This window comes from Rhinichthys klamathensis, unplaced genomic scaffold (genome assembly GCF_029890125.1).
Source record: "Rhinichthys klamathensis goyatoka isolate OS25496 unplaced genomic scaffold, OSU_Roscu_1.1 h1tg000011l_1, whole genome shotgun sequence".
In the NCBI taxonomy this organism is placed as follows: domain Eukaryota; kingdom Metazoa; phylum Chordata; class Actinopteri; order Cypriniformes; family Leuciscidae; genus Rhinichthys; species Rhinichthys klamathensis.
Genome location: NW_026606564.1, coordinates 20,711,991 through 20,726,568, shown reverse-complemented (window position 1 = coordinate 20,726,568; position 14,578 = coordinate 20,711,991). Strand labels below are relative to the sequence as shown.

Sequence of the window (14,578 nt, the reverse complement as noted above, 5' to 3'; positions counted from 1 at the left end):
TTGCTAGATCTGACAGGCACGTTTATAAAAGCTACTTAAATGCCCTAATTGATCTAAGGCCTAATCCTGGTTTGATCTAAGCCCTGTCTGTGAAACCAGGCCTGAGATTCACAGAATTGTGCAGCAATTTAAATACAAGTATCACTTACTGACATGCCAAAGTCATACTATATTCCCATCAAATGCTGTAGAGTACATTAAGCAATGGAAAAAATCAAACACGTCGATTGTCATGACATACGTACACATTCATGGAGGTGACAGTGCCTCATTGTTTATACGTAGGTGCAGTGTTTGGACGCTACTAAGGATGGAGATGAAGATCGTTGAATAAAGTTTTGAAGACTCCAGCTTGAAGACTCCAGACATGACTCGGACTCCAGTGATAAACACTCCAGACTTGACTCGGACTCCTGTGATAAAGACTTCAGACTTGACTCAGACTCCAGTGATAAAGACTTCAGACTTGACTCGGACTCCAGTGGTAAAGACTCCAGACTTGACTCACACTCCAGTGATAAAGACTCCAGACTTGACTCGGACTCCAGTGATAAAGACTCCAGACTTGATTCGGACTCCAGTAATAAAGACTCCAGACTTGACTCGGACTCCAGTGATAAAGACTTCAGACTTGACTCAGACTCCAGTGATAAAGACTTCAGACTTGACTCGGACTCCAGTGATAAAGACTTCAGACTTGACTCGGACTCCAGTGATAAAGACTCCAGACTTGACTCGGACTCCAGTGGTAAAGACTCCAGACTTGACTCACACTCCAGTGATAAAGACTCCAGACTTGACTCGGACTCCAGTGATAAAGACTCCAGACTTGATTCGGACTCCAGTAATAAAGACTCCAGACTTGACTCGGACTCCAGTGATAAAGACTTCAGACTTGACTCAGACTCCAGTGATAAAGACTCCAGACTTGACTCAGACTCCAGTGATAAAGACTTCAGACTTGACTCGGACTCCAGTGATAAAGACTTCAGACTTGACTCAGACTCCAGTGGTAAAGACTCCAGACTTGACTCAGACTCCAGTGATAAAGACTCCAGACTTGATTCGGACTCCAGTAATAAAGACTCCAGACTTGACTCGGACTCCAGTGATAAAGACTCCAGACTTGACTCGGACTCCAGTGATAAAGACTTCAGACTTGACTCAGACTCCAGTGGTAAAGACTCCAGACTTGACTCAGACTCCAGTGATAAAGACTCCAGACTTGATTCGGACTCCAGTAATAAAGACTCCAGACTTGATTCGGACTCCAGTGATAAAGACTTCAGACTTGACTCGGACTCCAGTGATAAAGACTTCAGACTTGACTCGGACTCCAGTGATAAGGACTCCAGACTTGACTCGGACTCCAGTGATAAAGACTTCAGACTTGACTCGGACTCTAGTGATAAAGACTCCAGACTTGATTCGGACTCCAGTGATAAAGACTCCAGACTTGATTCGGACTCCAGTAATAAAGACTCCAGACTTGACTCGGACTCCAGTGATAAAGACTCCAGACTTGACTCGGACTCCAGTGATAAAGACTCCAGACTTGACTCGGACTCCAGTGATAAAGACTTCAGACTTGACTCAGACTCCAGTGATAAAGACTTCAGACTTGACTCGGACTCCAGTGATAAAGACTTCAGACTTGACTCAGACTCCAGTGATTAAAGACTCCAGACTTGACTCAGACTCCAGTGATTAAAGACTCCAGACTTGACTCGGACTCCAGTGGTAAAGACTCCAGACTTGACTCGGACTCCAGTGATAAACACTCCAGACTTGACTCAGACTCCAGTAATTAAAGACTCCAGACTTGACTCGGACTCCAGTGAAAAAGACTCCAGACTTGACTCAGACTCCAGTGATTAAAGACTCCAGACTTGACTCGGACTCCAGTGGTAAAGACTCCAGACTTGACTCGGACTCCAGTGATAAAGACTTCAGACTTGACTCAGACTCCAGTGATTAAAGACTCCAGACTTGACTCAGACTCCAGTGATTAAAGACTCCAGACTTGACTCGGACTCCAGTGATAAAGACTCCAGACTTGACTCGGACTCCAGTGATAAAGACTTCAGACTTGACTCAGACTCCAGTGATTAAAGACTCCAGACTTGACTCAGACTCCAGTGATTAAAGACTCCAGACTTGACTCGGACTCCAGTGGTAAAAACTACAGACTTGACTCGGACTCCAGTGATAAACACTCCAGACTTGACTCAGACTCCAGTGATTAAAGACTCCAGACTTGACTCGGACTCCAGTGATAAAGACTTCAGACTTGACTCGGACTCCAGTGATAAACACTACAGACTTGACTCGGACTCCAGTGATAAAGACTTCAGACTTGACTCGGACTCCAGTGATAAAGACTTCAGACTTGACTCGGACTCCAGTGATAATTGTTTTAGCCAGTCACAACTAGAGATAAATTGGTCACACATGAAGTTTATGTTGATTACTTAGCAATTCTACTGTTATTTGACAGGCATAGAAACTATGAATACATTTCCATGGCGACAAATCAATCTAGTCATGTTACACTTTGTGCTATGTGACTGATGTAGCATTTGTATTTCTTTGTTTGTTTGTTTTTATATTCGAAATATTGTTACCTAGACTGTGAAAAACATTATAGTTACTTTATAGATTACTTGCTGTAAATAAAATGATGTTTTGAAAGGTTATCTTTTAGATTATTATTGCCGCTTGGCTCCTAAACTATGGCATCATCTTCGTAGCACTGTTCAAGACTCTCTTTCTTTAGACTAAAGACCTTTTTTCAGTCAAACATAGCCCTAATTAATTGACCCATTCAGTCCCACTTTATATTAAATGGCTTTAAGTAGGCTACTATGTACTTACATTGATATTTATAATTTGATACAATGGACTTATTGTGTACATACATGTTTTTACATTGTACTTATATTTTTTAAATACCAGCATGTAATTACAGCTGTAATAATTTTATGTAATTATGTTTGTAATTACACAGTTGACCCTTCCCCTACACCATAACCCACCCTTAAACCCACCCATACCACCACACCTGTCCCTACCTTACCCGTGTCACACCTCAATAGCAGCAAAAGTGTTTTACAATACAACATGAACACAATAAGTACATTGTACTTATTTTTCGATGTAAGTACATCGTACTTAAAGCCACTTAATATAAAGTGGGACCATTCATTCTTTTGCATTTCTTCTGAACAAATCCCCAAAACGTGACCTGTGCCATGCGTTCAGCGAGGGGCATCTCAATTATTGAACGTCTGTGTCTCTACAACCTTCCTTAACAGAGGATGAACTACTGCTGCTCTCAGATGGACATGCCTGCACTCTAATGTTCAATCCTGGATGGAGCTCAAAGACTACAATCAATGGACAATCATATTTATTTAAGTATAGCCATTATATTTGAACGCCCGATGAGAACTAGCCACCTGGTGTTGCCTGGTTTCTCCAAAGGTTTTTTAGACAACATCAGAGTTTTTTGTTCTTTGCTACAGTTGCTTTTTGCTTGCACCCCAGGGGACTAAATAAATTATGCAGCTACTATGTAAAATAGTATACGTATTACGCCATGACTTTCAATTAATTCCTCAATTAAACTGCTTTGGGGTAGGGGATATGATTGGAATTTGAACCTTCTCATTGATATGCATAATTTTAACCATGGCAGTGATACACATCACAAATAGTAAATAGGCTCATCATTACATCAAATTGCTATATATTGAACAAAACTTTACAGGTTTTATAATCTTCAATGTCAAGACATAGAGAATTAATAACTCCAACCTACAACTAAGTATATCCAATTTACCCAAATACATACAGTACACACATGTAAAGCAATATAAACTATATAGCAAATCTTAACTGCTTGACTGTTTATATCATCACAAAATGTAAAGTATATTATTGCCCGGCAATATGTTTAAAGTTGGATATTTAGTACATCCAACTTACCAGCATACATACGGTAAACTCACATAAAACAGTACTATATAGTAAATCTCAGCTACATGATCGTTTGTATCACAGCAAAATGTAAAATATATTATTGCACAGCACTATATATAAAGTTGAATACATGTATAAGTGTAAACTTGACCATAATGTTGGTTTCTACTTTTGTATTACAACTTTATTCGAACAAGGGCAATAGACATTGCATATATGTGCTATAAATGTGCAAGAAATTGTTAAATGATGTATTAAAACAGTGAATCGAAGTTGAAGAGAAGCCCTCATTCAGTAGCAATTACACCATTAATAGCAGGTCTGTTCATTTATCACAGTATTGCAAGTGAACAAAATTGCTCTTAGTGTTTCAACAAGATGCTTACTAAAGTACTGTGATCATAGTTTTTATTGCATCTACTATGACTTCAATCATTGCATAAATCAATTAAGTTTACATATAGTTTAATCAGACATTACACAAACACTCTGATGTGGTGGACGACCAGGGAGAAATGATCAGTAATGTTTTAACCCAGGGCTTAGCTTGTCTTTAAATAGCATGATAGAAACACAACGATCCCGAGTGCTACTTCGACAGAATGATGCATGTTTGCTATCCTTACTCTCCTGTTCCTCTCAGTGATCTCTCAGCTGGAATGCATGAGTGCACTGAGATGAGGAATAACCCCATCACTCCAGGAATGACTGTTCACTCCCATCAAAGAACTTCTCACATCTTCTCATTGGTAAACGGCCATTTTAAACTTAGGAGATATTTTACATGATCTGACCCTAAAAATACTTGGATTGGTGAAACCTAATGGAGCCAAGTTGATTCATTGATATTAAATATTATTTTTGAATGTTTGGGGTTATCTGACAAAACATTTTTTTACCATGAACTCAAAAGTTTAAATTGCTTCAAAATCGAGTAGGGCATTTTAAGGCCCGTTCACACTATAACGATAATGATAAAGTTCTAAAACTTGTTCTAAATATAAAAGAATAGCAGAGCATGACACCACAACTACAACAACAATGGCACACAGAAACGATATCACCGGAATCTCTTTCAGAATGATTTTTTGTTCAGCTTAAGAACGATAAAATCATTAACAGAATCCATCCTGCTTTAAAAAGCTCGAGCATTTAAAGTGGCAAAACTGCAGCATACTTATAATAAACAGAACGATATCGTACCCTGGTGTGGACACTAATATAGTTATTGTTATGGTTATCGCTGTGAACAGGCCATTATAGGCACAGATGAAATTTGCTGACTTTCACATTTTATCTGAAGTCTTATTAGTAGATGACTGTAGAATTAAAATAGCCAAAACATTTGATAATTGATCTTTTAAAAAGCAGAGGAGTTTTATGAATGACAATATTTTCAAGTCGGAGCTTTAATGGCAGATTCCCAGCAGGTGTGCTTATCCCGAATAATGAGGACAGGGGTTTGGGGGAGTTTGTCCTTTACTAAACCGGCATCGCTGAGCAAAATGACCTCTGATAATTACAGCTTTCAGTACACTGATATTCTGAGTGAATGTAATTGACTTCCAAATCTCAAATCCCTGGCATCTCAAATGGACTGATATAATTTGGATATTTCAGGGTAAGCTAAAAAAAAAAATATTGTACTAATTTGTTAACCAATGTGTATATTGATATATATTGAGATTTTGTGTAGGCTATATTGAGATATTGATACGTCAAGAAATTTGTGACATGTCATTGATAATGTCAACTACTGTAATCTACAAATCTATATTAATGTTTAGTAATTGAAGACACAGAGGCTGCGTTATGTGTAAGATCCCTCGTCTTAAAGTGACAGCAGCCTAATATACCCGCAGCTGTCTGTTAACCCAATGTTAATCAAACAACAAAAGAGAAAGAGAAACTCACTTTTATAGCTTTAACACAGATAAATAGATTTTTACAGAGAAGACTATAGTCTTATTTTACATTTGATTATTCAATTACTGAATACAATATTACTGAATACAGTTAGACTTGTCAGAAAGACATAAAGCACTACTTATTTCATTTGTGATGAGGACAGCTTGTAGGATAAGTGTGAGCACCAGATCTCCAGGTCTCCTTTGAGACAGAGGATGTGCACCCCTGAACATAATAATCCAAATTCAACCACGAAAAGGAGGCGTGTTTGTGCAGAAAAGATCGACACCAGTGACGTGACAAAACATGCCAGTTGTGTTAATAAAAACACATAATGAGCCAATCAAACTGTAATATAATCAGCAGGTCACTGTGATGAGCAGGTCAAACACACTGTCAGCGCTCCGCTATGAACGGCTTAACTGTGCCCTGTGTTAGATCAGCTCTGTATTATGAGAAAGTCACATCCATACGCTCAGCCACACACAGGGGAGAATGATCTGTGCTCATAGCTGAAGGTAACACACACACACACACTCACACACTTCAACAGACACATCGTGTGCATATGCAGAGACTTTATCATAAACCACAGTAAATGTACAGTTCTGCATATCTGTTGATGTACAGTGTGATGTTTTGATCCAAGCAGGGTCTTCATGATTACATGATTAGATCAAATATACTACAATAAATGCTCTGCAAATCCGTTTGCAATCACTGTGTGTCTACACCTACACTGTCTATCACTGGAGAATTGAATAAATTCCTGTAATCTCTCTTTCAAATGATATAATGATGATCACAAATGCATTCTTTTGGCATATTTATGGAAACGTAATCACGCAAAAATTCACAACAAACAAGCAGACACAACTTCAACTCTCATGTCATGATAATTAAAGGCATATTTCTTCAGATAAAATAAAAATAAAACATCTCTGCATCACTGATATTGAGCATCAGCACGGAGACTGTGTGTGTGTGTGTGTGTGTGTGTGTGTGTGTGTGTGTGTGTGTGTGTGTGTGTGTGTGTGTGTGTGTGTGTGTGTACTTCACAGCTTTGCTTGATCTAACACATTAAAGCAGAGAGCATGTGGCAGGACAGATAACACTGAACACAGAAGCACAAATGGTGAACAAACAATTGTCCAGTGGTTCTCAACTCCAACTCTGCTTGTGTGTGTGTGTGTGTGTGTGTGTGTGTCTTTCCTAACTGATGATCTGAATCAGATGTGTTGAATTAAGAAGACATACAACATGTGCAAAGGCGGTGTGGTTCCCGGACTGGGATTGAGAACTAGCCTAAATGATTCTGTCATTAATAGTAATAAAGATTGGTTAAATAAGCTTTGAGAGATAAACTGGCTTCCCGAGTGTTGTCTACTGCCTGCTCTGTCTAATGTTATGATCAGTGTGCCCGTTCCATTGGATGCCGTTTGTTGATTTACCCTTTTACTTTGTTTGCAAGGACCTGGGTTGAGAACTACTGGCCTAAATTATTAAAATGTAATTTGTATTAATAAAAATGGCATTAACTAGCTTTAAAAGAAAAAAATGTAAAAAGCTATAATTGTCCTTGCAATCTTATGAGCCATGAACAGTTATAAACAGAAAGAAACCTTCTATCAATTTTCTGTCTCACTGACTCACTTTGCTGTACTTTACCTCTGACTGAAGATCAACAGTCTAACAGTTATTCAGACACACCTGTCCTACTGTACTCAGACACACCTGTCCTACTGTACTCAGACACACCTGTCCTACTGTACTCAGACACACCTGTCCTGCTGTACTCAGACACACCTGTCCTGCTGTACTCACACACACCTGTCCTACTGTACTCAGACACACCTGTCCTGCTGTACTCAGACACACCTGTCCTACTGTACTCAGACACACCTGTCCTGCTGTACTCACACACACCTGTCCTACTGTACTCAGACACACCTGTCCTGCTGTACTCAGACACACCTGTCCTACTGTACTCAGACACACCTGTCCTACTGTACTCAGACACACCTGTCCTACTGTACTCAGACACACCTGTCCTGCTGTACTCACACACACCTGTCCTACTGTACTCAGACACACCTGTCCTGCTGTACTCAGACACACCTGTCCTACTGTACTCACACACACCTGTCCTACTGTACTCAGACACACCTGTCCTACTGTACTCAGACACACCTGTCCTACTGTACTCAGACACACCTGTCCTGCTGTACTCAGACACACCTGTCCTACTGTACTCACACACACCTGTCCTACTGTACTCAGACACACCTGTCCTACTGTACTCAGACACACCTGTCCTGCTGTACTCACACACACCTGTCCTACTGTACTCAGACACACCTGTCCTACTGTACTCAGACACACCTGTCCTACTGTACTCAGACACACCTGTCCTACTGTACTCAGACACACCTGTCCTACTGTACTCACACACACCTGTCCTGCTGTACTCAGACACACCTGTCCTACTGTACTCAGACACACCTGTCCTACTGTACTCAGACACACCTGTCCTACTGTACTCACACACACCTGTCCTACTGTACTCACACACACCTGTCCTACTGTACTCAGACACACCTGTCCTACTGTACTCACACACACCTGTCCTACTGTACTCAGACACACCTGTCCTACTGTACTCAGACACACCTGTCCTGCTGTACTCACACACACCTGTCCTACTGTACTCACACACACCTGTCCTACTGTACTCAGACACACCTGTCCTGCTGTACTCACACACACCTGTCCTACTGTACTCAGACACACCTGTCCTGCTGTACTCACACACACCTGTCCTACTGTACTCAGACACACCTGTCCTACTGTACTCAGACACACCTGTCCTACTGTACTCAGACACACCTGTCCTACTGTACTCACACACACCTGTCCTACTGTACTCAGACACACCTGTCCTACTGTACTCACACACACCTGTCCTGCTGTACTCACACACACCTGTCCTACTGTACTCACACACACCTGTCCTACTGTACTCAGACACACCTGTCCTGCTGTACTCACACACACCTGTCCTACTGTACTCAGACACACCTGTCCTGCTGTACTCACACACACCTGTCCTACTGTACTCACACACACCTGTCCTACTGTACTCAGACACACCTGTCCTACTGTACTCAGACACACCTGTCCTACTGTACTCAGACACACCTGTCCTGCTGTACTCACACACACCTGTCCTACTGTACTCAGACACACCTGTCCTACTGTACTCAGACACACCTGTCCTACTGTACTCAGACACACCTGTCCTACTGTACTCACACACACCTGTCCTACTGTACTCAGACACACCTGTCCTACTGTACTCACACACACCTGTCCTGCTGTACTCACACACACCTGTCCTACTGTACTCACACACACCTGTCCTACTGTACTCAGACACACCTGTCCTGCTGTACTCACACACACCTGTCCTACTGTACTCAGACACACCTGTCCTGCTGTACTCACACACACCTGTCCTACTGTACTCACACACACCTGTCCTACTGTACTCAGACACACCTGTCCTACTGTACTCAGACACACCTGTCCTACTGTACTCACACACACCTGTCCTACTGTACTCAGACACACCTGTCCTACTGTACTCAGACACACCTGTCCTACTGTACTCAGACACACCTGTCCTACTGTACTCACACACACCTGTCCTGCTGTACTCAGACACACCTGTCCTACTGTACTCAGACACACCTGTCCTACTGTACTCAGACACACCTGTCCTGCTGTACTCACACACACCTGTCCTACTGTACTACTGTACTCAGACACACCTGTCCTGCTGTACTCACACACACCTGTCCTACTGTACTCAGACACACCTGTCCTACTGTACTCAGACACACCTGTCCTACTGTACTCAGACACACCTGTCCTACTGTACTCAGACACACCTGTCCTACTGTACTCAGACACACCTGTCCTGCTGTACTCACACACACCTGTCCTACTGTACTCAGACACACCTGTCCTACTGTACTCAGACACACCTGTCCTACTGTACTCAGACACACCTGTCCTACTGTACTCACACACACCTGTCCTACTGTACTCAGACACACCTGTCCTACTGTACTCAGACACACCTGTCCTACTGTACTCAGACACACCTGTCCTACTGTACTCACACACACCTGTCCTACTGTACTCAGACACACCTGTCCTACTGTACTCACACACACCTGTCCTGCTGTACTCACACACACCTGTCCTACTGTACTCACACACACCTGTCCTACTGTACTCAGACACACCTGTCCTGCTGTACTCACACACACCTGTCCTACTGTACTCAGACACACCTGTCCTGCTGTACTCACACACACCTGTCCTACTGTACTCAGACACACCTGTCCTGCTGTACTCACACACACCTGTCCTACTGTACTCACACACACCTGTCCTACTGTACTCAGACACACCTGTCCTACTGTACTCAGACACACCTGTCCTACTGTACTCAGACACACCTGTCCTGCTGTACTCACACACACCTGTCCTACTGTACTCAGACACACCTGTCCTACTGTACTCAGACACACCTGTCCTACTGTACTCAGACACACCTGTCCTACTGTACTCAGACACACCTGTCCTGCTGTACTCACACACACCTGTCCTGCTGTACTCACACACACCTGTCCTACTGTACTCACACACACCTGTCCTACTGTACTCAGACACACCTGTCCTGCTGTACTCACACACACCTGTCCTACTGTACTCAGACACACCTGTCCTGCTGTACTCACACACACCTGTCCTACTGTACTCACACACACCTGTCCTACTGTACTCAGACACACCTGTCCTACTGTACTCAGACACACCTGTCCTACTGTACTCACACACACCTGTCCTACTGTACTCAGACACACCTGTCCTACTGTACTCAGACACACCTGTCCTACTGTACTCAGACACACCTGTCCTACTGTACTCAGACACACCTGTCCTACTGTACTCACACACACCTGTCCTGCTGTACTCAGACACACCTGTCCTACTGTACTCAGACACACCTGTCCTACTGTACTCAGACACACCTGTCCTGCTGTACTCACACACACCTGTCCTACTGTACTACTGTACTCAGACACACCTGTCCTGCTGTACTCACACACACCTGTCCTACTGTACTCAGACACACCTGTCCTACTGTACTCAGACACACCTGTCCTACTGTACTCAGACACACCTGTCCTACTGTACTCAGACACACCTGTCCTACTGTACTCAGACACACCTGTCCTGCTGTACTCACACACACCTGTCCTACTGTACTCAGACACACCTGTCCTACTGTACTCAGACACACCTGTCCTACTGTACTCAGACACACCTGTCCCGCTGTACTCACACACACCTGTCCTACTGTACTCAGACACACCTGTCCTACTGTACTCAGACACACCTGTCCTACTGTACTCAGACACACCTGTCCTACTGTACTCAGACACACCTGTCCTACTGTACTCAGACACACCTGTCCTACTGTACTCAGACACACCTGTCCTACTGTACTCAGACACACCTGTCCTGCTGTACTCACACACACCTGTCCTACTGTACTCAGACACACCTGTCCTACTGTACTCAGACACACCTGTCCTACTGTACTCAGACACACCTGTCCCGCTGTACTCACACACACCTGTCCTACTGTACTCAGACACACCTGTCCTACTGTACTCACACACACCTGTCCTACTGTACTCAGACACAGCTGTCCTACTGTACTACTGTACTCAGACACAGCTGTCCTACTGTACTACTGTACTCAGACACACCTGTCCTGCTGTACTCACACACACCTGTCCTACTGTACTCAGACACACCTGTCCTACTGTACTCAGACACACCTGTCCTACTGTACTACTGTACTCAGACACACCTGTCCTACTGTACTACTGTACTCAGACACAGCTGTCCTACTGTACTCCTCGGATGTGTTTAGTGCACAGGAGCTCTTACTGGTGGTGTTGTACTTGACGCCGTTGATGAACTCCGGGCACGGCCGCTCGATGATCCGCCCAGAGTTGCTTCTCGGCCAGCAAGTTCCGATCTCATCCGTGGTGGAGTTACAATAGATGCCTTAGAGGAAATATATAACCGATGCTGATTAATGTGCATCACAAGGACTGAATAACACAAATGCGCTAATAAAGAATACAATCCCCACCATCGACACTCATCGACGCGAAAGACGCGTTCCCGTATAAAGTGTGCTGAAACGCGTCCACAAGAGTGCAGTTGGAGTCGCCGAATTCCTCAATGAAGAACTGGAAGAGCGACGCATCCATGATTAAACGCGGAACTCGAGCACAAATAAAGGGTTCAGTAGAAGAGTCTTCCTCCCTGCTAACTTGATCCGGTGTCTTCCTCCTCACTGATGATGATGATGATGAGTGCTCCTCGCGCGCGTGCCACAGCGGGAGTAATGTTCTGTGCGCGCGTCCTCTGACAGACTGACGGTGATGTCATAATGGAATGTCAAGGATCAGAGCGGGAATGTTTCCTCTGGAGATGTTTTCGTCACTGCCCGTTACAGTCGTAAGATATTGAGTAATAAATTTTACTCAGACACGTTTGACATGAGAACACAGCACTCTCAGACAATGTAGGCTATACTGAACAATGATGATAACAAGACTAGTTGAAGGATTAATAATAGCCCACATATTATGGAGAAATATATTCAAGTTCAAGTTCAAATTACTATTTTCCCCAATGGGGCAATTTGTTGTGCAGCAGAATAATACAAATCACACACAATCACACACACAATACATTGCCTACATTGCAGGCATAATTAAAAACGATTAAAAAAAAAACAGTAAACAATCAATAAATAGTAGCCTATGTCAATAAGTTATCTATGTTTCTTTATAGAGTTAAGAAGCAGAATGGCTGCAGGCACAGACGAGTGTGTATATCTGTTGTGGGAGTGTAAAGCGTGATCAGTGTGAACATCTGAATCCAGCCTGTAAGGGTGAGCACTATCTGGCATGAGAGATGCGACTCTTCAGCATCTGCTGCTGATGAAGCTCCTCCAGCCCGTTCTGCTCAGAGCTCACTGTAATTCACCTGGAAAGGGAGTTATTTTGTTTTACAGTAATGGACCCGGACCAACAGATTAAGGAGAAGGTGACACTGCCCGAACAATGGGTCAATTACATTTATAGCCTATTATTTGTATTACTTTCCAAAAACAATGGCTTTAATACGGTTTTATATTTTGACATTTTAAGTCAGATATAGATTACCGAGCAAGAACATTTTTACATTTAAAAATTATTTTTAATATGTAGTGCAATTTACCTTATACCAAGCAACAAAAGCATGTCTTGAGGGCTCTTTTGGGGTTAAAATCATTCCTTAATAGAGATTCCTCACGCACAGAGACAGTTTTCTGTTTGTTTTTTTGTTTGTTTTATGAGGACTCTCCACAGACATAATAATTTTATTTCTAACTTTACATTCCTCCACAATGGGAAAACCTGGACACGCAGGCAGAGAAGAGAGAACTAATCCTACAGTACTGGTGTGAGTAGGCTGTGGAATTGAAATTGTGACTGATTTTTTTATTTATTTATTTAGTAAAAGTTGTTGGTGATCCTATCTTTTACCGAAATAAAAAAAAACATAGAATTGATCTATTTCAAAGATGTCCACATCTGTTGATTATTATGATTATGAGTTGACACATCACATAGAAGTGAACCCCTCAGTTAACCAGTAGTGTAAGTCCCTTCCTTTTGTTGATTGGTTATAAAAGACTAGTATTGTTCAGGCTTAAAATCTCTAATAGTGATCGGGTTAAGACAACTGGCAGAAATGTTAAGAAAATGTTTCAGCCTTTGTGTTCTTGTAGGAGCCATCTTCTGGGTGTTGATCATGAACTGCTTCTGCGTGGGTTATTCACCGTGTGCCGCATGTGTAAGTACAGTAGTGCTGGGTTATTCACCGTGTGCCGCATGTGTAAGTACAGTAGTGCTGGGTTATTCACCGTGTGCCGCATGTGTAAGTACAGTAGTGCTGGGTTATTCACCGTGTGCCGCATGTGTAAGTACAGTAGTGCTGGGTTATTCACCGTGTGCCACATGTGTAAGTACAGTAGTGCTGGGTTATTCACCGTGTGCCGCATGTGTAAGTACAGTAGTGCTGGGTTATTCACCGTGTGCCGCATGTGTAAGTACAGTAGTGCTGGGTTATTCACCGTGTGCCGCATGTGTAAGTACAGTAGTGCTGGGTTATTCACCGTGTGCCGCATGTGTAAGTACAGTAGTGCTGGGTTATTCACCGTGTGCCGCATGTGTAATTACAGTAGTGCTGGGTTATTCACCGTGTGCCGCATGTGTAAGTACAGTAGTGCTGGGTTATTCACCGTGTGCCGCATGTGTAAGTACAGTAGTGCTGGGTTATTCACCGTGTGCCACATGTATAAGTACAGTAGTGCTGGGTTATTCACCGTGTGCCGCATGTGTAAGTACAGTAGTGCTGGGTTATTCACCGTGTGCCGCATGTGTAAGTACAGTAGTGCTGGGTTATTCACCGTGTGCCGCATGTGTAAGTACAGTAGTGCTGGGTTATTCACCGTGTGCCGCATGTGTAAGTACAGTAGTGCTGGGTT

General features: G+C 43.0%; 1 protein-coding gene across 1 annotated transcript in view; it reads right to left on the bottom strand.

Moving 5' to 3' along the window:
• The window catches only part of LOC130100740 (corticotropin-releasing factor receptor 2), a 95,254-nt gene extending 82,878 nt beyond the window's left edge, over positions 1–12,376 (bottom strand). Inside the window, exons 1-2 of the mRNA XM_056266329.1 lie at positions 12,128–12,376; positions 11,920–12,039 (exon numbers count right to left, since the gene is read on the bottom strand). Of these exons, the coding sequence (XP_056122304.1) occupies positions 11,920–12,039; positions 12,128–12,248 (241 nt within the window). The 5' untranslated portion in view covers positions 12,249–12,376. The remainder of the gene's footprint in view (positions 1–11,919; positions 12,040–12,127) is intronic.
• Between the last annotated feature and the right edge of the window lie 2,202 nt (positions 12,377–14,578).